Source organism: Macaca nemestrina, chromosome 17, assembly GCF_043159975.1.
Source record: "Macaca nemestrina isolate mMacNem1 chromosome 17, mMacNem.hap1, whole genome shotgun sequence".
NCBI classification, from domain to species: Eukaryota; Metazoa; Chordata; class Mammalia; order Primates; family Cercopithecidae; genus Macaca; species Macaca nemestrina.
In genome coordinates this window covers 18,964,966-18,982,210 of record NC_092141.1, presented here as the reverse complement: position 1 = coordinate 18,982,210, position 17,245 = coordinate 18,964,966, and the positions used below count along the sequence as shown (strand labels likewise).

General features: G+C 46.0%; 1 protein-coding gene and 1 pseudogene across 9 annotated transcripts in view; both read right to left on the bottom strand.

The window, feature by feature from the left end:
- Positions 1-17,245, bottom strand: part of LOC105465877 (phosphoribosyl pyrophosphate synthetase associated protein 2) — a 79,050-nt gene that overhangs the window by 9,075 nt on the left and 52,730 nt on the right. For all 9 annotated transcript variants that reach the window (XM_071082480.1, XM_071082476.1, XM_071082481.1 and 6 more), the window contains one exon: positions 11,047-11,195. In XM_071082480.1, the coding sequence (XP_070938581.1) occupies positions 11,047-11,195 (149 nt within the window). The remainder of the gene's footprint in view (positions 1-11,046; positions 11,196-17,245) is intronic.
- Positions 12,173-13,839, bottom strand: LOC105465876 (ran-specific GTPase-activating protein pseudogene; annotated as a pseudogene).

Here is a 17,245-nt window from a genome sequence, read left to right as displayed (position 1 = left end):
CAGGACACTTGACCTCAATGCCGGTGAAAAAGTATAATGAATAGCCCTTTAGGAAATCAATTTGACAAAAAGCCTTATAGTCATGCCTTCTGACTCATTAATCTCACTTTTAGAAGCTTGAAATGAAATAAGCCAAAGTGTGGGAAAAGTGTTTTATTATATTCACTGCCACATTATATGGGCAAAGAACAGAAGAAAACATAAAAACCCCAAATTAGGCTGTAGTTGGGCAGTCTAAGCCATATTCATATGACGGGTTATTAGACAGCCATAAAAATGCTGTTTACAAGAGGCTGAGGTAGACAAATCGTTTGGGCCTGGGAGGTCAAGGCTGCAGTGAGCCGTGATGGTGCCACTGCACTCCAGCCTGGGTGACAAAGTGAGACTCAGTCTCAAAGGGGAAAAAAAAAAAAAAAGAAATTGCTGTTTCTTTTGGAAGTTTCTGATGACCTGAGACGACATGTCAGGAAGCTGGGAGGAGGAGGCAGCAACATGCACAATTATGCATTAAGCATGCATCACAGCTCTATGAAAAACTAAAAGGAGGCTCACCAAATTAAAGTGGTGTGTCTTTGAATAGTGAGATCAAGCACTAATTATTATTTTCTTCTAACTTTTATGGATTGTAATATTTTCAAATATTATATATAGTGTTTATATTTTGAAAAAGTATTTTCATTGTTTTTTAGTAGGCATAGTTTTATCTATAAGAAATCAGAGGATACAAAATAATTTTTAGAATCTAATACTAAATAACAAAATCTTTATATTCGAGATGCTGCAGGAAGAATGCTTTCTTTTCCCTTCATATATTATTTGCTAGTACCTTAAAAAACCATTCTATGTAGGGTGTCAAATCATCAAATGTATAAAAACAATCCAATATTTAGGATTTGTGAAACTAAAATTCTGCATTCCCAAAGACGGCCTGTAATGATCACTACTTGAGTCAAAACATAAACTTAGAAACATTATAATTAAAATTATGAATGAAACATAAAGATCACATGAGTAAAGAAATATTGCTGGGCGCAGTGGCTCACGCCTGTAAACCCAGCACTTTGGGAGGCCAAGGCGGGCGGATCACGAGGTCGGGAGATCGAGACCATCCTGGCTAACACAGTGAAACCCCGTCTCTACTAAAGAATACAAAAAATTAGCCAGGTGTACTGGCGAGCACCTATAGTCCCAGCTACTCTGGAGGCTGAGGCAGGAGAATGGCGTGAACCCAGGAGGCGGAGCTTGCAGTGAGCCAAGATTGCACCACTGCACTCCAGCCTGGGCGACAGAGTGAGACTCCGTCTCAAAAAAAAAAAAAAAAAAAGAAATATTAGAAAGAACATAGAGATCATCCAGTCCCAAGACCTCATTTCCAAATGGGAAACCTCTAGTTCAGTGTCTGCAGTCCAGAGTCCACTCCCTAAGGCCACACCGAAAGCTAACACCCAGCAAGTTCCAAAGGAGCAGCGTTCATCTAAAGACTGCCAACGCGTTCCTCATCACAGCCCACACGCTTGCAGGACTGAAAAGGAACATATATTCGTCCATGCCTCCTGGGCATGGCACATCTCACCAATGGTCCCAGCCAGCCCTTGCAGGGTTCTGCTGAGGTTCCTAGATACAGGCCCCTCTGAGGCCAGGCAAGAATTCTGAAAGGGAGCAGCAGCCCCAGGCCTAATCCCCAGCACCAACAGCCTGGGCATGTGAGGCTGTGAGAAATGCACACACAAGCAAAAGGCTTTGAGGCCCTGAGCCAAACGCTTTATTAACACCTTCCCAGCCCCAAATCCTGAACCCTGGCTCTATCTCCTGCCTTTCTCCTCCTTAAATCCCCATCACTAAGTCCAAGAGACCCATGAGCACAGTAGCAAAAGCACAGGTTTTAGTCAGACAAGTCCAGCTTGTCACTATGCGACTGCAGGGAAGTTGCTTGCTCTTTCTGACCCTGTTTATCTATAAAATGGAAAATCATCACTCAATTAAAAGGGCTGTACTGGAGACTAAAACATTAAAAATGTTCATTCCCTCCTGCCATCTTTTTTAGAGACAGGGTTTCACTCTGTCACCCAGGCTGGAGTGCACCATCATGGCTCACTGCAGCCTCGACTTCCTGGGTTCAAGTGATCCTTTCACCTCACTCTCAAGTAGCTGGGATTACAGGCACACCACTATGCCTGGCTTATTTTATTTATTTATTTATTTTTGAGAGGTAGTCTCACTCTATTGCCCAGGCTGGAGTGCAGTGGCACAATCTCAGCTCACTGCAACCTCCGCCTCCTGGGTTCAAGTGATTCTCCTGACTCATCCTCCTGAGTGGCTGGGATTACAGGCACGCGCCACCAAAAACAGCTAATTTTTATATTTTTAGTAGAGACAGGGTTTCACCATGTTGGTCAGGTTGGTCTCGAACTCCTGACCTCATGATCCACCCGCCTCGGCCTCCCAAAGTGCTGGGATTACAGGCGTGAGCCACCGTACCCAGTCACCTGGATAATTTTTAAACTTTTTGTAGAAATGGGGTTGTGCTATGTTGCCCAGGCTGGTCTCAAACTCCTGGGCTCAAGCAAATCTTCCACGTCAGCCTTCCAAAGTGCTGGGATTAACGGAGTGCACCAATGTACCTGGCCTCCCTCCCGTCGTCTTTTTAACATTTCTCAAAGTGCTCTGTCCCTTTCACTCCCTTTGCTACCACCCCCTAGAGCAACAATGCGTAACAGAAATACACAGTGACGAATGTAAGCCACATAAGCAATTTTAGATTTTCTAGTAGCCACATTACAAAAGCACAAAAAAGGTAAAATTAATTTTAATAACATGTTTGATTTGATTCAATATATCAAAATATTACCATTTTAACACAGAATCAATACAACTTCACTAATGAGATATTTACAATAAGGTTTTCAGATTAGGGGTGTGTGTCCTTCACACTCCCACTCCTCCCCACCCCATTCCCAGTGTGCAGGAGCCACACGTAGTCGGTGGCCACTCGGCTAGACAGCACAGCCCAAGAGATCAAGCTCCCCTCCCATGTGCCTGCTCAACTTCATCAGCCTCCCGGATCTGGCCTCTGCACTTCCAGCTTCTCTTCCATGCAACCTATCCCAAACACAGATGCAGGCCTGGCCTGCTGAACACTAAATGGCCTAGATCAAGAGCCTTTGCTGGCCACCTTCTAGGACGCGAGTGTATTTACTGGTATTCAAAGTCCTCCTCGGTCGGCTCCGCGCAGATACTGCTATCTTAGTCCATCTCCTCCCTTCTGGGGCCTCCTGGTAGTCAAGTTAGTGTCTTCCTGGCCACACCATGGCCCATCACTGAACATCTCATCACTGCAGTCCTATCTCACTCACATAATGCAGGCAGCGCTGGGTCCTGAGGGCTCGTCCTGGGCTCTCCACCATCTTGGCCTATGACAGGCCAACTCTGAGGATGGCCTCTTGTTGTCGCTCTTTTTTAGAAAAGCAACAGGCCCAAGGACATACAGCCGATAAGTGATGGAGCCAGACGCAAACTCAAGCTCAGTCCCCCACCCCTCAGGAGATTTAACCCCTGCCCAGATGGCCTTCCATTTCTACCTCAGCTGCAATCTACAAAGTACAGCTGGAATTCCAGCTTCTTCATGGCTATCCCAGCCACACTAGTTCCTTCTCTGTTTTTTTTTTTTTTTTTCTCTATTTATAAATGAGCAAACTCCTAGGCAAGGCAAAAACCTGACAGTCCAGAACATACCTCTGTGACCTAAAAATTATTTTGAGCTGAAAGCATTTGAGTTCCTGAAGTCCCTTATATGCTGAAAAGCAGAGCCTCACAAAATAACTCAAAAGAATTCAACTGTGATAAATCCCCTCCCTGGGAACACCAGGGAAGACTGACTCTTATCGCTTAAGACTAGAAGAAGTCCAGACCACACCTAAACAGATGCTGTCAAAAACTAGCCTCCCTCCCATCTATTCTCCTCAGCACCCACTTCCCATCAGTCCCCTCCCTCCTCCTCTTCCCCTATTAAGAAGTCATCTGGCCGGGCACCTGTAATCCCAGCACTTTGGGAGGCTGAGGCGGGTGAATCACTTGAGGTCAGGAGTTTGAGACCAGCCTGGCAAACATAGCGAAACCCCATCTCTACAAACAAACAAAACAAAAACAAAATACAAAAATTACCTGGGCATGGTGGACGTACCGGTAGTCCCAGCTACCTGGGAGGCTGAGGCAGGAGAATCGCCTGAACCTGGGAGGCAGGGGTTGCAGTGAGCCACAATTGCACCACTGCACTCCAGGCTGGGCAAAACAGCGTTTCAAAAAAAAAAAAAAAAAAAAAAAAAGAAGTCATCTGTTTTCCCACACGGGTCTTTTCTGCCCCTCCTGTTCCCCTCTTAAGATGCTATATAAGCCCCACACTCTAACCACTTCTTTAGGTCACATTTTTGTGACCTACACAAAAGAGTTTCATCACACACATCTGTATGTATGTGGTTAAACTGTCTTTCCTCTTCCTCATCTGTCTTTCGCCAGTTTAGTCCATATGCCACCAAACACTGAATCTATGAGGGCCGGGGGTTAGGGTTCCTCCCCAACAACTCAAAGGTGGCATTTTTTTTTTTTTTAAACTTAGAAGATGTTATTAAGGCATGGGGAAGTTTCTTAAACACAAAAACAAATTCATGCATAACTCTACCACCCCAACCCAACTACATTCATTCTTCATATTCCCTCCTGGTCCTTGCATAGACAAAGAGAGTGCTGTGGTCTAAAGATGGTGTCCTCTCAAAACGCTATGTTGGAACCTAATACCCAATGTGATAGTATTAACAGCTGGGGCCTTTGGGAAATGATTAAGTCCCAAGGCCTCTGCCTTCATGAACAGGATTAGTGCCCTTACAGAGAGCTGCCTTGCTCCTTCCACCATGTGAGGACACAGCAACAAGGTGCTACCTCAGGAGCAGAGTGAGCCCTCCCCTGACACCAATCTGTTGGTGCCTTAATCCAGGACTTCCCAGCCTCCAGAACTGTAAGCAATTAATTTCTGTTGTTTATAAATTACCTAGTCTGGCCGGGTGCGGTGGCTCATGCCTGTAATCCCAGCACTTTGGGAGGCTGAGGTGGACAGATCACCTGAAGTCGGGGGTTAGTGACAGGTCTGACCATCATGCAGAAACTCTGTCTTTACTAAATATACAAAAATTAGCCAGGCGTGGTGGCACACGCCTGTAATCCCAGCTACTTGGGAGGCTGAGGCAGGAGAATCACTTGAACTCGGGAGGTGGAGGTTGTGGTGAGCCAAGATTGCATCATTGCACTCCAGCCTGGGCAACAAGAGTGAAACTCCAACTCAAAAAAAAAAAAAAAAAAAAAAAATTACCAAGTCTGAGGTATTTTGTTATAACAGCCTTAACAAACTAAGACAGAAATTGGTACTGAGAAGTGAGTTGCTACTGTATCAAATACCTACCAATGCAGGAGTGGCTTTGGAACTGGGTAATGGGCAGAGGCTAGAAGAGGAAAAGGCTAGAAAAAGACTGTATTGCTACATACAGACTGTAAAGGGGAGCTCTGGTGAGGGCTCTGCTATGGTTTGGATGTACTTTATCTCCACCAAAACTTATGTTAAAAATTTGGGCCAGGCACAGTGGCTCACGCCTGTAATCCCAGCCCTTTGGGAGGCTGAGGTGGGTGGATTGCCTGAGCTCAGTTCACAACCAGCCTGGGCAACAAGGTGAAACCCCATCTCTATTAAAATACAAAAAATTAGCCGGGTGTGGCGGTGGGCACCTGTAGTCTCAGCTACTTGGGAGGCTGAGGCAGGAGAATTTCTTGAACCCGGGAGGCGGAGGTTGCAGTGAGCCAAAATCACACCACTGCACTCCAGCCTGGGTGATGGAGCAAGATTCCATCTCAGAAAAAAAAAAGAAAAAAGAAAAAATTTGATCCCCAGTGTGCACTATTGAGAAGTGGGGCCTAGTGGGAGATGTTTGGGTCACAGAGGCAGATCTTTCATGAATGGATTAATGTCTTCCTATGGGGGTGAGTTCTTGCTCTCAGGGCACTTAGTTCCCACGAGAGCAGGTTATTATAAGAACAAGTTTGGCTTCCCAGACTCTCTCATTTCCTCTCTTGCCATGTGATCTCTCTGTACCCGCCTGCTCACTTTTCTTCTCCACCATGTTTCAACCTAGTGTGTGGCCCTCACCGGAAACTGCCAGATATGATGCTATGCTCTTTAACTTCCCAGCCTGAAGAACTATGAGCTAAATAAATGTGTCTTCTTTATAGAATACCCAGTCTTAGGTAGTCTGTTACAGCAACACAAAATAGACTAAGACAGGCTCAGAAGAAGAGAACAGTTGTAAAGAAAGCCTCAGTCTTCTTGGAAATGATCTAAGTGGTCATGCTCATAATGCTAGTAGAAAAACAGACAGTAGGCTGGTCATGGTGGCTCACACCTGTAATTTCAGCACTTTGGGAGGCTGAGGTGGAAGGATCCCTTGAGCCCAAGAGTTCAAAACTGACCTGGGCAAAATGGCAAAACCCCATCTCTACACAAAACACAAAAATTAGCCAGACATGGTGGCACACGCCTGCAGTCCCAGCTACTTGGGAGACTGAGGTGGGAGGATCGATTGAGCCCAGGAGGTCAAGGCTGTTGCTGTGAGCCATGATCACACCACTGCACTCCAGCCTGGGCAAAAGAGTAAAACACTGTCTCAAAAAAAAAGAAAAAAAAGGTCGGGTGTGGTGCCTCATGTCTGTAATCCCAGCACTTTGGGAAGTCGAGGCAGGCAGACCACTTGAGGTCAGGAGTTTTGAGACCAACCTGGCCAACACGGTGAAATGTCATCTCTGTTGAAAATACAAAAATGAGCCAGGCATGGTGGTGTGTGCCTGTAGTCCCACCTATTCAGGAGGCCGAGGCACAAGAATTGTTTGAACCCAGGAGCCGGAGGTTGCAGTAAGCCGAGATTGCACCACTGCACTCCAGCCTGGGTGACAGAGTGAGACTTCATCTCAAAAAAAAAAGGGCAGTGAAATAGAATCTTTGGCAAAAGAGTGGGTGCATGGCTGCTTTTGACTGCTTATACTAAAATCCAAGAAGATGAATTAAAGATGAGATTTATTATCAAAGGGGAAGTAGAACTTAAATATTTGGAAAATATATTTCCAAATATTCCAGCCTGGCCATCTTGTAAAGAATGTAAAAGAGGACGGGTGCAGTGGCTCACGCCTGTAATCCTAGCACTTTGGGAGGCCGAGATGGGTGGATCACGAGGTCAGGAGATCGAGACCATCCTGGCTAACACGGTGAAACCCTGTTTCTACTAAAAATACAAAAAAATTAGCCGGGCATGGTGGCGGGCGCCTGTAGTCCCAGCTACTCGGGAGAGTGAGGCAGGAGAATGGCGTGAACCTGGGAGGTGGAGCTGAGATCGTGCCACTGCACTCCAGCCTGGGTGAAAGAGCGAGACACCATCTCAAAAAAAAAAAAAAAAAAAAGAATGTAAAAGCAAGCCTGGATGCAATGGCTCAGGCCTGTAATTCCAACAGTTTGGGAGGCCAAGGAGGGAGGATTGCTCGAGCTCAAGAGTATGTGACCAGTCTAGGCAACAAAGCAAGACTCCATCTCTACAAAAAAAATAAAAATAAAATAAAATAAATTTGCCAGACCTGGTAGCACACACCTATAGTCCCAGCTACTTGGGAGGCTGAGGTGGCAGAATGGCTTGGACCCCGGAAGTCGAGGCTTCAGTGAGCTCTGATCCACCACTGCACTCTAGCTTGGAAGACAGATCAAGATCTGTCTTTGAGATGTTGTCTCACTCTGTCGCCAGGCTGGAGTATGGTGGCACAATCTCGGATCTCGGCGCACTGCAACCTCCGACTCCCTGGTTCGAGCGATTCTCCTGCCTCAGCCTCCCGAGTAGTTGGGATTTATGGCACGCACCACCATGCCAATTTTTATGTTTTTAGTAGAGATGGGGTTTCACCATGTTGGCCAGGCTGGTCTTGATCTCCTGACCTCGTGATCCGCCTGCCTTGGCCTCCCAATGTGCTGGGATTACACCGCGCCCAGCCACCAAGCAAACATTTGATAAGGAGATTAGTATGGATAGAAAGAAGCCAGATGGCCAGGAGTAGCGGCTCACACCTTAAGTACTTTGGGAAGCTGAGGCGGGTGGATCACTTGAGCTCAGGAGTTAAAGACCAGCCTGGGCAACACGGTAAAACTTTGTCTCTACAAAAAACACAAAAATTAACCAAGTGTGGTGGCAAGTGCCTGTAGTTCCAGCTACTCATGAGGCTGAAGTGGGAGGACTGCTTGAGCCCAGGAGGTGAGGCTGCAATGAGCCATGATCACACCACTGCACTCCAGCCTGGGTGACGGGGTGAGAACTTGTCTCAATAAATAAATAAATAAATAAATAAATAAATAAATAAATAAATAAAAGAACCCGATGCTATTCATCAAGACAGTAAAGCAATGACTCCAAAGGCATTTCTGAGATCTTTGTGGCTGCCCATCTCATCATAAGCCCAGAATGCCAGGGTCTTGGGGGCAGAACAATTTCAAGGTTCCACTTCCCACGTTCCAGAGTGCTCCTTACCCACTCCAGCTGTAGCTCAAGCAGGCCCAACTATGGCTCGGGCCACCCCTCTAGAAGGCACAGGCAACAAACCACAGTGGTGTCCGTGCAGTGCCATCTCCACAGTGCACAGAGTGAATGAGCTGTGGGGGCACACTTACCTCTACCCAGACTTCAAAGGATGCCCCAAAGAATGCCAGGGCCCAAGCAGAGAACTGTCACGGGCAGGGCCACCAGAGAGCCCTCACTAGGGCAAAGCCCAGTGGAGTCGTGGGGGCAGGGCCACCCCAAGACCCAAGACTGGTAGAACCACTAGCATGCAACTCCAGCCTGAGAGATGTAGGCATGAGACTCCAATGACCGAGCGCTGCTGCATGGGCTGCTCCCAGCAAAGCTGTGGGAGTGGGGCCATCCAGTGCTTTGCAGGACCAACCCCTGCCCTAGTTTTTGTGGAAGGTGGGGCTTTGAGTCAAAAATTATTCTTAAGCCTTAAGATTTAATGTTGTTTGTCTGGTTGGGTTTTTCTGTCACTCCTTTCTTCCTACTTCTCCCTTTTGGTCTTGAACTCCTGGCCTCAAGCAACCCACCCACCTTGGCCACCCAAAACACTGGGACTACAAGTGTGAACCACCATACCGGGCCTCACTTCTCCTTTCTGGAATGGGAATGTCTATCCAATGTCTGTCCCACCATTGCACTTTGGAAGCATACAACCTGTTTGATTTCACAGGCTCACAGCCCAAGAGAAATGTGCCTCAGAGTGAATCCCAGAGCCGAAGTCTTAGCCATATTTGATTTAGATGATATTTAGATGGGACTCTGGACCTCAGACTTTTGAGGTGATGCTAAAACTAAGTTAAGACTTACCCGGAGTTAACATTTTGGGGGCTATTAGGATAGAATGAATGTATTTTGCATGTAAGGTGAACATGAATTTTGAGGGGCGGGGGCAAAATGCTATGGTCGGAATTTTTGTGTCCCTCCAAATTCATGTTGGAATCCACTGTGGTGGTATTAAGAGGTAGGGCTTTGGCCGGGCGCGGTGGCTCAAGCCTGTAATCCCAGCACTTTGGGAGGCTGAGACGGGCGGATCACGAGGTCAGTAGATCGAGACCATCCTGGCTAACATGGTGAAACCCCATCTCTACTAAAAAAAAATACAAAAAAACTAGCCGGGCGAGGTGGCGGGCGCCTGTAGTCCCAGCTACTCGGGAGGCTGAGGCAGGAGAATGGTGTGAACCCAGGAGGCGGAGCTTGCGGTGAGCCGAGATCACGCCACTGCACTCCAGCCTGGGAGACAGAGCGAGACTCCGTCTCAAAAAAAAAAAAAAAAAAAAGAGGTAGAGCTTTTAGGAGGTGACTAGTTTGTTAGGACTCTGCTCTACAAAGGGTGTCAGTGTCCTTGTCGGAGAGGCTTGAGGGAGTCTTCCACCTTTCTCCACCATATGAGGATGCAGCAAGAAGGTACCATCTGCGAGGAACAGGCCCTCAATGGACACCAAATCTGCTGGCGCCTTTATCTTTTTTTTTTGAGATGGAGTTTCGCTCCTGTTGCCCAGGCCGGAGTGCAATGGCGTGATTTCGGCTCACCGCAACCTCCATCTCCCGGGTTCAAGCGATTCTCCTGCCTCAGCCTCCTGAGAAGCTGGGATTACAGGCATGTGCCACCACGCTCGGCTAATTTTGTATTTTTAGTAGAGATGGGGTTTCTCCATGTTGATCAGGCTGGCCTCGACCTCCTGACCTCAGGTGATCCACCTGCCTCGGCCTCCCAAAGTGCTGGAATTACAGGCGTGAGCCGCCGTGCCCAGCCCATCACAAGGTCAGTGCTGGCGCCTTTGTCTTGACCTTCACAGCCTCTAGAACTGTGAGCAATAAATTTCTGTTGTTTATATTACCCAGTCTAAGGTATTTCGTCATAGCAGCCTGAACTAAGACAAATAGGTATACAATCTTGCATTCTGCCTTGTTCATATATATTCCATAGATTTTTCTCTTGTTTCCAGATAGTCTTGATTATTTCAAAGGGCTGCATAATTAGCTGTACTGACACAATAGAATTTACCAAGCCCTACCCTCTGGCAAACCATTTAAACCTTTCTGATATTTTGCATTAAAAACAACATCACAGTCAATAACTTTGTACATAAAAAAGCTTCTTGCTTTTATGTTCAACTACACTCTAGGATATACTGCTGAATGAATGAATGGACTTCCCTGAAGCATCGTAACTGTCTCGATAGTCCAAACATTTTCACAGGTCTTGCAAAGAAGGACGGACTGCTTCTAAAGGGCCCTGCAATTTACAAGGTAATCAGAAGTGCATTCGCTACTATCCGGCCAAGAAAGGTGTTAATCAGTCTTTGACAACTTAAAAAAAAATGAAGAATGAGGGAAAAAACCACACACACAACAGTTTAGTCAGCCTTAAAATCAGAGGAAAGTGGGAAAGAGGCAGCAGCACACTTACTGGGGATCTCCAGGCTGGGGTGGATGGCAGCCACACTTCTGACCATGGGTGGGGAATGCCGTCCATCCACCAAGTCCGACTCGGCATCCTGCGCCTCTCCATGAATCACTGCAATTCCCAGGCGCAGGCGCTCAGCAAAAGACTGTGCCCTGAGGGAAAACACCAGACACAAACTCAAAACTCATGCAGCCCTGGGTTCTGCTAATGCTTAGGGGACAAAACATTAAGAGAACATAAGTAGAATGTTGTCTCCCAAAGGAATAAAGAAAAGAGAGAATAAAACAGCCTCACACTAGGACCCAGGACTAACTGTAGAGACCCCACACGCCAAACACTTCCCTTGGCGGCAGCACCAAAGAAGGGCAGCGGCCTGGCCTGGTCTAACAGACCAGGCTTAACAAGCCACCGGCCGGGAGAGCCTGACTGAGTGAAGGAAACTGAGACAGCGCTCAGCTCTGTCTCACCTGAAGCTGCTAATTCTACCTGCCTCTGCCTAACTACCAGTGAGAACCAACTACATGGGGCAAAGGGCATAAAATGCTCACCAAAGTATTAAGCACAAATTTCTTAATAGTTTTAGGGGGGTGAAATTGAGATACAAGAAACTGTGCGTATCTAAAGTATATAATTTCATGAGCTCTGAAGGCTATATGTGCCCATATAAGCATCAGCACAATCAAGACAAGGAACGTTATCACCACAAGCATCTCCTTATGCTCCTTAGTGATTTTTCCTTCCGGCCCCAGGCAACGGCTGATCTGCTTTCTGTCACCATAGTTTCACCTATCTAGAATTTCATGTAAATGAAATCATAAAGTTGCTTTTGTCTTTTTTTTTTTTTTTTTTTTTAAAGATAGAGTATTGCTCTTTTGCCTAGACTGGAGTGCAGTAGCGGGATTTCTCAGCTCACTGCAACCTCTGCCTCCCGGGTTCAAGTGATTCTCTGGCCTCAGCTTCTCAAATAGCTGGAACTACAGTCATGCACCACCACATCTGGCTAATTTTTGTATTTTTAGTAGAGATGGGGTTTTACCATGTTGGCCAGACTGGTCTCGAACTCCTGACCTCAAGTGATCCTCCCACCTCGACCTCCCCAAGTGCTGGGATTACAGGTATGAGCTACCTGGCCATTTTGTCTTATTTTACGCAGCATGTTTTGGAGATTCATCCATGGAATAACATCAATAGTTCATTCTCTTTCATTGCTGAGTAATATTCTACTGTGTGAATAGATCACAGTGTATCCATTTATGTATTGCTGAGTTTTCTGGTTGTTTCTAGTTTTTGGTTGTCACAAAGCTGCTGTGAACATTCATACACAGATACTCTGTATGGGCACATGTTTTCTTTCTTTCTTTTTTTGAGACAGAGTCTAACTCTGTTGCCCAGGCTGGAGTGCAGTGGCGTGAACCTCCACCTCCCAGGTTCAAGCGATTCTCCTGCCTCAGCCTCCCAAGTAGCTGGGATTACAGTCATGTGCCACCACGCCTGGCTAATTTTCGTATTTTTTGTAGAGATGGGGTTTTGTCATGTTGGCCAAGCTGGTCTTCAACTCCTGACCTCAGGTGATCTGCCCACCTCGGCCTCCCAAAGTGTTGGAATTACGCTCCCAGCCACATGCTTTCTTATCTCCTGATAAATTCCTAAGAGTGGAATGGCTGGATCATATAGTAGGTGTATATTTAATTCTTTATAAAAAGGCCACACAGGCTGGGTGCGGTGGCTCACAAGGTCAGGAGATTGAGACCATCCTGGCTAACACAGTGAAACCCTGTCTCTACTAAAAAAATACAAAAAAAATTAGCCAGGCGTGGTGGTGGGCACCTGCAATTCCAGCTACTCAGGAGGCTGAGGCAGGAGAATGGCGTGAACCCAGGAGGCAGAGCTTGCAGTGAGTGGAGATAGTGCCACTGCACTCCAGCCTGGGTGACAGAGCAAGACTCCATCTCAAAAAAAAAAAAAGGCCACACTGTTTTCCAAAGTGGTTATACCATATTACAGGCCCATGAGCAGAGCATCAGAGATCCAGTCCCTCCACATCTTCAACAACACTTGGTACAGTAGTACGGTAATTTGTGTCTTGTTTTCTCCTAACCAGTCTGGATAAAGGTTTATCAATTTTATTGATTGTCTCAAAGAGTCAGTTTTTTAGCTTTTTTCTGGTTTTTGTTTTCTATTTCATTGATTCATGCTTTAATCTTTTTCTTTTTTGACTGTTGAATTCAGTTCTTTATATAACATCCCTTGTAAAAATGAAACAGAATAAAAACACACCGAAAGGAGGGGCAGGGTAAAATCTGAAAAGGAAAGGAAAGGGAAGAAAAGGAAATAAAATAAGATGATTTATTGCTTCTCCGTCAGTATCCTCCTTGGTCTCCTCCTCCACTGAAAGAGCTTTTAGCTCTTCTGCCACTTTTTCGGCATGATCATTTTTGCCTGATCCTTTCTTTTCTCTCTGATCTTTTTCTTGTATTCTTCAAACTTTGTTTTGAATTTCTGTGCATTCTCAACATTCAGGAAGCAGATGGCCAGCAGCTCTGGCTTGGGGCACTTGTTGGCGAAGCTGGCGTGGGTGTTCCAGACCCAGGCATGGTCACTACCCACATTGAGCTTCAGCTCCATCATCAGCGTGAAGTAGCGGTTAGCAAAGATCTTCACGGTCTTGTCCCTCTGCATGAGGAGGCGGATGGTCCCTTTCTCCTTGTGCTTCAGGAGCTTGATGTCGCCGATGCCTCACTCCTTCCATTTTGGGAGATCCTTCTCTGAGGCAAATCAGAACAGTTTCATTCACATTTTTAAAAGTTCTTCTTCATCTTCCCCCAGCATTTTTTTTTTTTTTTTTTTTTTTTTTTGAGATGGAGTCTCGCTCTGTCGCCCAGGCTGGAGTGCAGTGCCCGGATCTCAGCTCACTGCAAGCTTCGCCTCCCGGGTTTACGCCATTCTCCTGCCTCAGCCTCCTGAGTAGCTGGGACTACAGGCGCCCGCCACCTCGCCCGGCTAGTTTTTGTTTTTTTTTTTAGTAGAGACGGGGTTTCACCGTGTTAGCCAGGATGGTCTCAATCTCCTGACCTCATGATCCGCCTGTCTCAGCCTCCCAAAGTGCTGGGATTACAGGCTTCAGCCACCGCGCCTGGCCCCCCCAGCATTTTAATTTCTTGCTCAGGGAGAGAAACTATTGGCTCAAACTGAGGGTCATGGTTGGACTCATCTGCATTCTCAGTGGAAGTATCATGGTCCTCATGAGTTTCCTTGGCGCGATGCAAAAGCAGCAGCTCGGCAGAGTGGGTTGTCGCTGGCTTCAAGGCCTCCCATCCACTGGCTCTGTGGCCTCTTGCAGGAGCTTATTCCCTCTGCAGCTGGCTTTTTTTGTTTTGTTTTGTTTTGTTTTTGAGATGCAGTCTTGCTCTGTCGCCCAGGCTGGAGAGCAGTGGCGTGATCTTGGCTAGTGCGGTGGCGTGATCTTGGCTCGCTGCAGCCTCCGCCTCCAGATCAAGTGATTTCTCCTGTCTCAGCCTCCCGTGTGTGCCACCATGCCCGGCTAATTTTGTATTTTTAGTAGAGACGGGGTTTCATCTCATGTTGGCCAAGCTGGTCTCGAACTCCTGACCTCAGGTAATCCGCCGGCCTTGGTCTCCCAAAGTGCTGGGATTACAGGCGTAAGCCACTGTGCTGTGTCTTCATTTTCATTTGGTTCTAAATACTTTGTAATTTCACTTTTGACTTCTTCTTTGACCTATGGGTTATCTAAAAGTATGTTATTTAGTTACTAAATATTCAGGACATTTCCAAAGATACTTCTGTTATTAGAATTATTCTTAATTCCAGTGCGGTCAGAGAATATATTTTGTATGGCTTGCATAATTTTAAATTTGGGGCTTATTTTATGGCTCACAAGAATATGATCTTTGTAAGTGTTTACACTAAAAAAGAACATACATTCTGCTCTCCCTGAATGGTGTGCTATGACTGTCAGTCAGATCCAGCAAGTTGACAGGGTTGTTCAAGTCTCCCGCATCCTTAATGATTTTCAGTCTTCTTATTCTATCAATTACTAAGAGAAGAATAATGGAATCACTGACTATCATTATGGATATATCTATTTCTCCTTGCAGTTATCAGTTTTTGCTTCATATGCTTTGAAGTGCTGTCATTTAGTTTATAAATGTTTAGAACTGTTTTGTCCTCTTGAAGAACTGACCCCTTTATCATAAGGAAAAGACCTTCAACTGTGGCAAAATTATTTTCTCTGATTTGTCTGATATTAATACAGCCACTCCAGATTTTTTTTTTTTAAAGAACTAATGTTATCACAGTATATTATTTTTCCATCTTTTTACTTTTAACCTATTCCCTCCTCCTTGCCACCTTATACTTTATCTCATTAGGTCCCTGGCCACAGAGCATCCCTCACTGGACCTGATTCCTGGGGGCCATGCTGAGTCTTACTCTTTCTTCCATCCTCAACACCTAATGCATGGTAAATGTTCAAGTGTTTAAGAATCCAACAAGTTCTCACAGTCTTGGCTTATCAGCACCAAAAATTCAAAGCAAGTTCTTATCTAACTGCTCACAAGAATTACTAAAAACAAACAAAAATCAGGGGTTATACTGAATCCCACTAGTACTATCTATACTAGATACAGCCAAGGCATTTACATGACATGTGAAGAGCAGGGCACTAGAAAATACTAAATACCATTAGTATGTAGACTCTTATGAGCTGTTAGAAATTTCACATCAACCAGGTTTCCTGTATGCACTACACAACTAAGGAAAGCTTTGCTACAGTGTTAGCAATTATTTCAAAAAATTTAAATTTGGCTGGGCACGGCAGCTCACGCTTGTAATCCCAGCACTTTGGGAGGCTGAGGCGGGCAGATCACTTAGGACAAAGAGTTCAAGACCAGCCTGGCCAATATGGTGAAACCCCATCTCTACTGAAAAACGAATGAACAAACAAAAAATTCATGCTTAAATCATTCTATTTTTCAAGATACTTTTTGAAGCTGGGTGATGGCTCACACCTGTAATCCCAGCACTTCGAGATAAAGGCAGGAGAATGGCTTGAGCCCAGGGGTTTGAGACCAGCCTGGGCAACACAGGGAGACCTCGACTCTATAAAAATAAAAAAAAATTAACTGGCCTGGGCACAGTGACTCACGTCTGTAATCCCAGCACTTTGGGAGGCCGAGGTGGACGGATCGCAAGGTCAAGAGAGTGAGACCATCTTGGCCGACATGGTGAAACTCCATCTCTTACTAAAAATAAAAAAATTAGCTGGGTGTGGTGACACGCACCTATAGTCCCAGCTACTCAGGAGGCTGAGGCAGGAGAATCGCTTGAACCTGGGAGGCAGAGGTTGCAGTAGGCAGATACTGGATTGCACCACCACACTCCAGCCTGGGGGACAGAGCAAGGCTCCGTCTCAAAAAAAAAAAAAAAAAATCAGCTGGGTATGGTAGTGCATGCCTGTGGTTGGGCGCTGAGGTGGGAGAAACGCTTGGGCCCAGAAGGTCAAGGCTGCAGTGAGCTATAATTGCACCACTGCACTCCTGCCTGGGCAACAGAGAAAGACCCTGTCTCAACTAAACAAACAATCTCAGACACACAGAAGTAAACATTTATTGGTCTGGTCCTATCTATAAGGAATTTAATTTATATTTCCAAGGAAAAGATGATAAACCTTCATGGGAGCAGGACTGTTCAGGTCAAAAACAGCAAAGTCAGCAAAATATATTTATCTATGTGTGTGTGTGTAAGACAGAATATTTGTCCTTAGGGAAAAGAGGGAGCATCATAAACAGGGAATATTTTAATAACATTTGATAAATATCCCAAGATTTAAGATTTAGTATTCGGCCGGGCGCGGTGGCTCAAGCCTGTAATCCCAGCACTTTGGGAGGCCGAGACGGGCGGATCACGAGGTCAGGAGATCGAGACCATCCTGGCTAACACAGTGAAACCCCGTCTCTACTAAAAATACAAAAACTTAGCCGGGCGAGGTGGCAGGCGCCTGTAGTCCCAGCTACTCGGGAGGCTGAGGCAGGAGAATGGCGTGAACCCGGGAGGCGGAGCTTGCAGTGAGCTGAGATCCGGCCACTGCACTCCAGCCTGGGCGACAGAGCGAGACTCCGTCTCAAAAAAAAAAAAAGATTTAGTATTCACATAACTTTGAATTCGTCCTTACAAAAAAAATCAA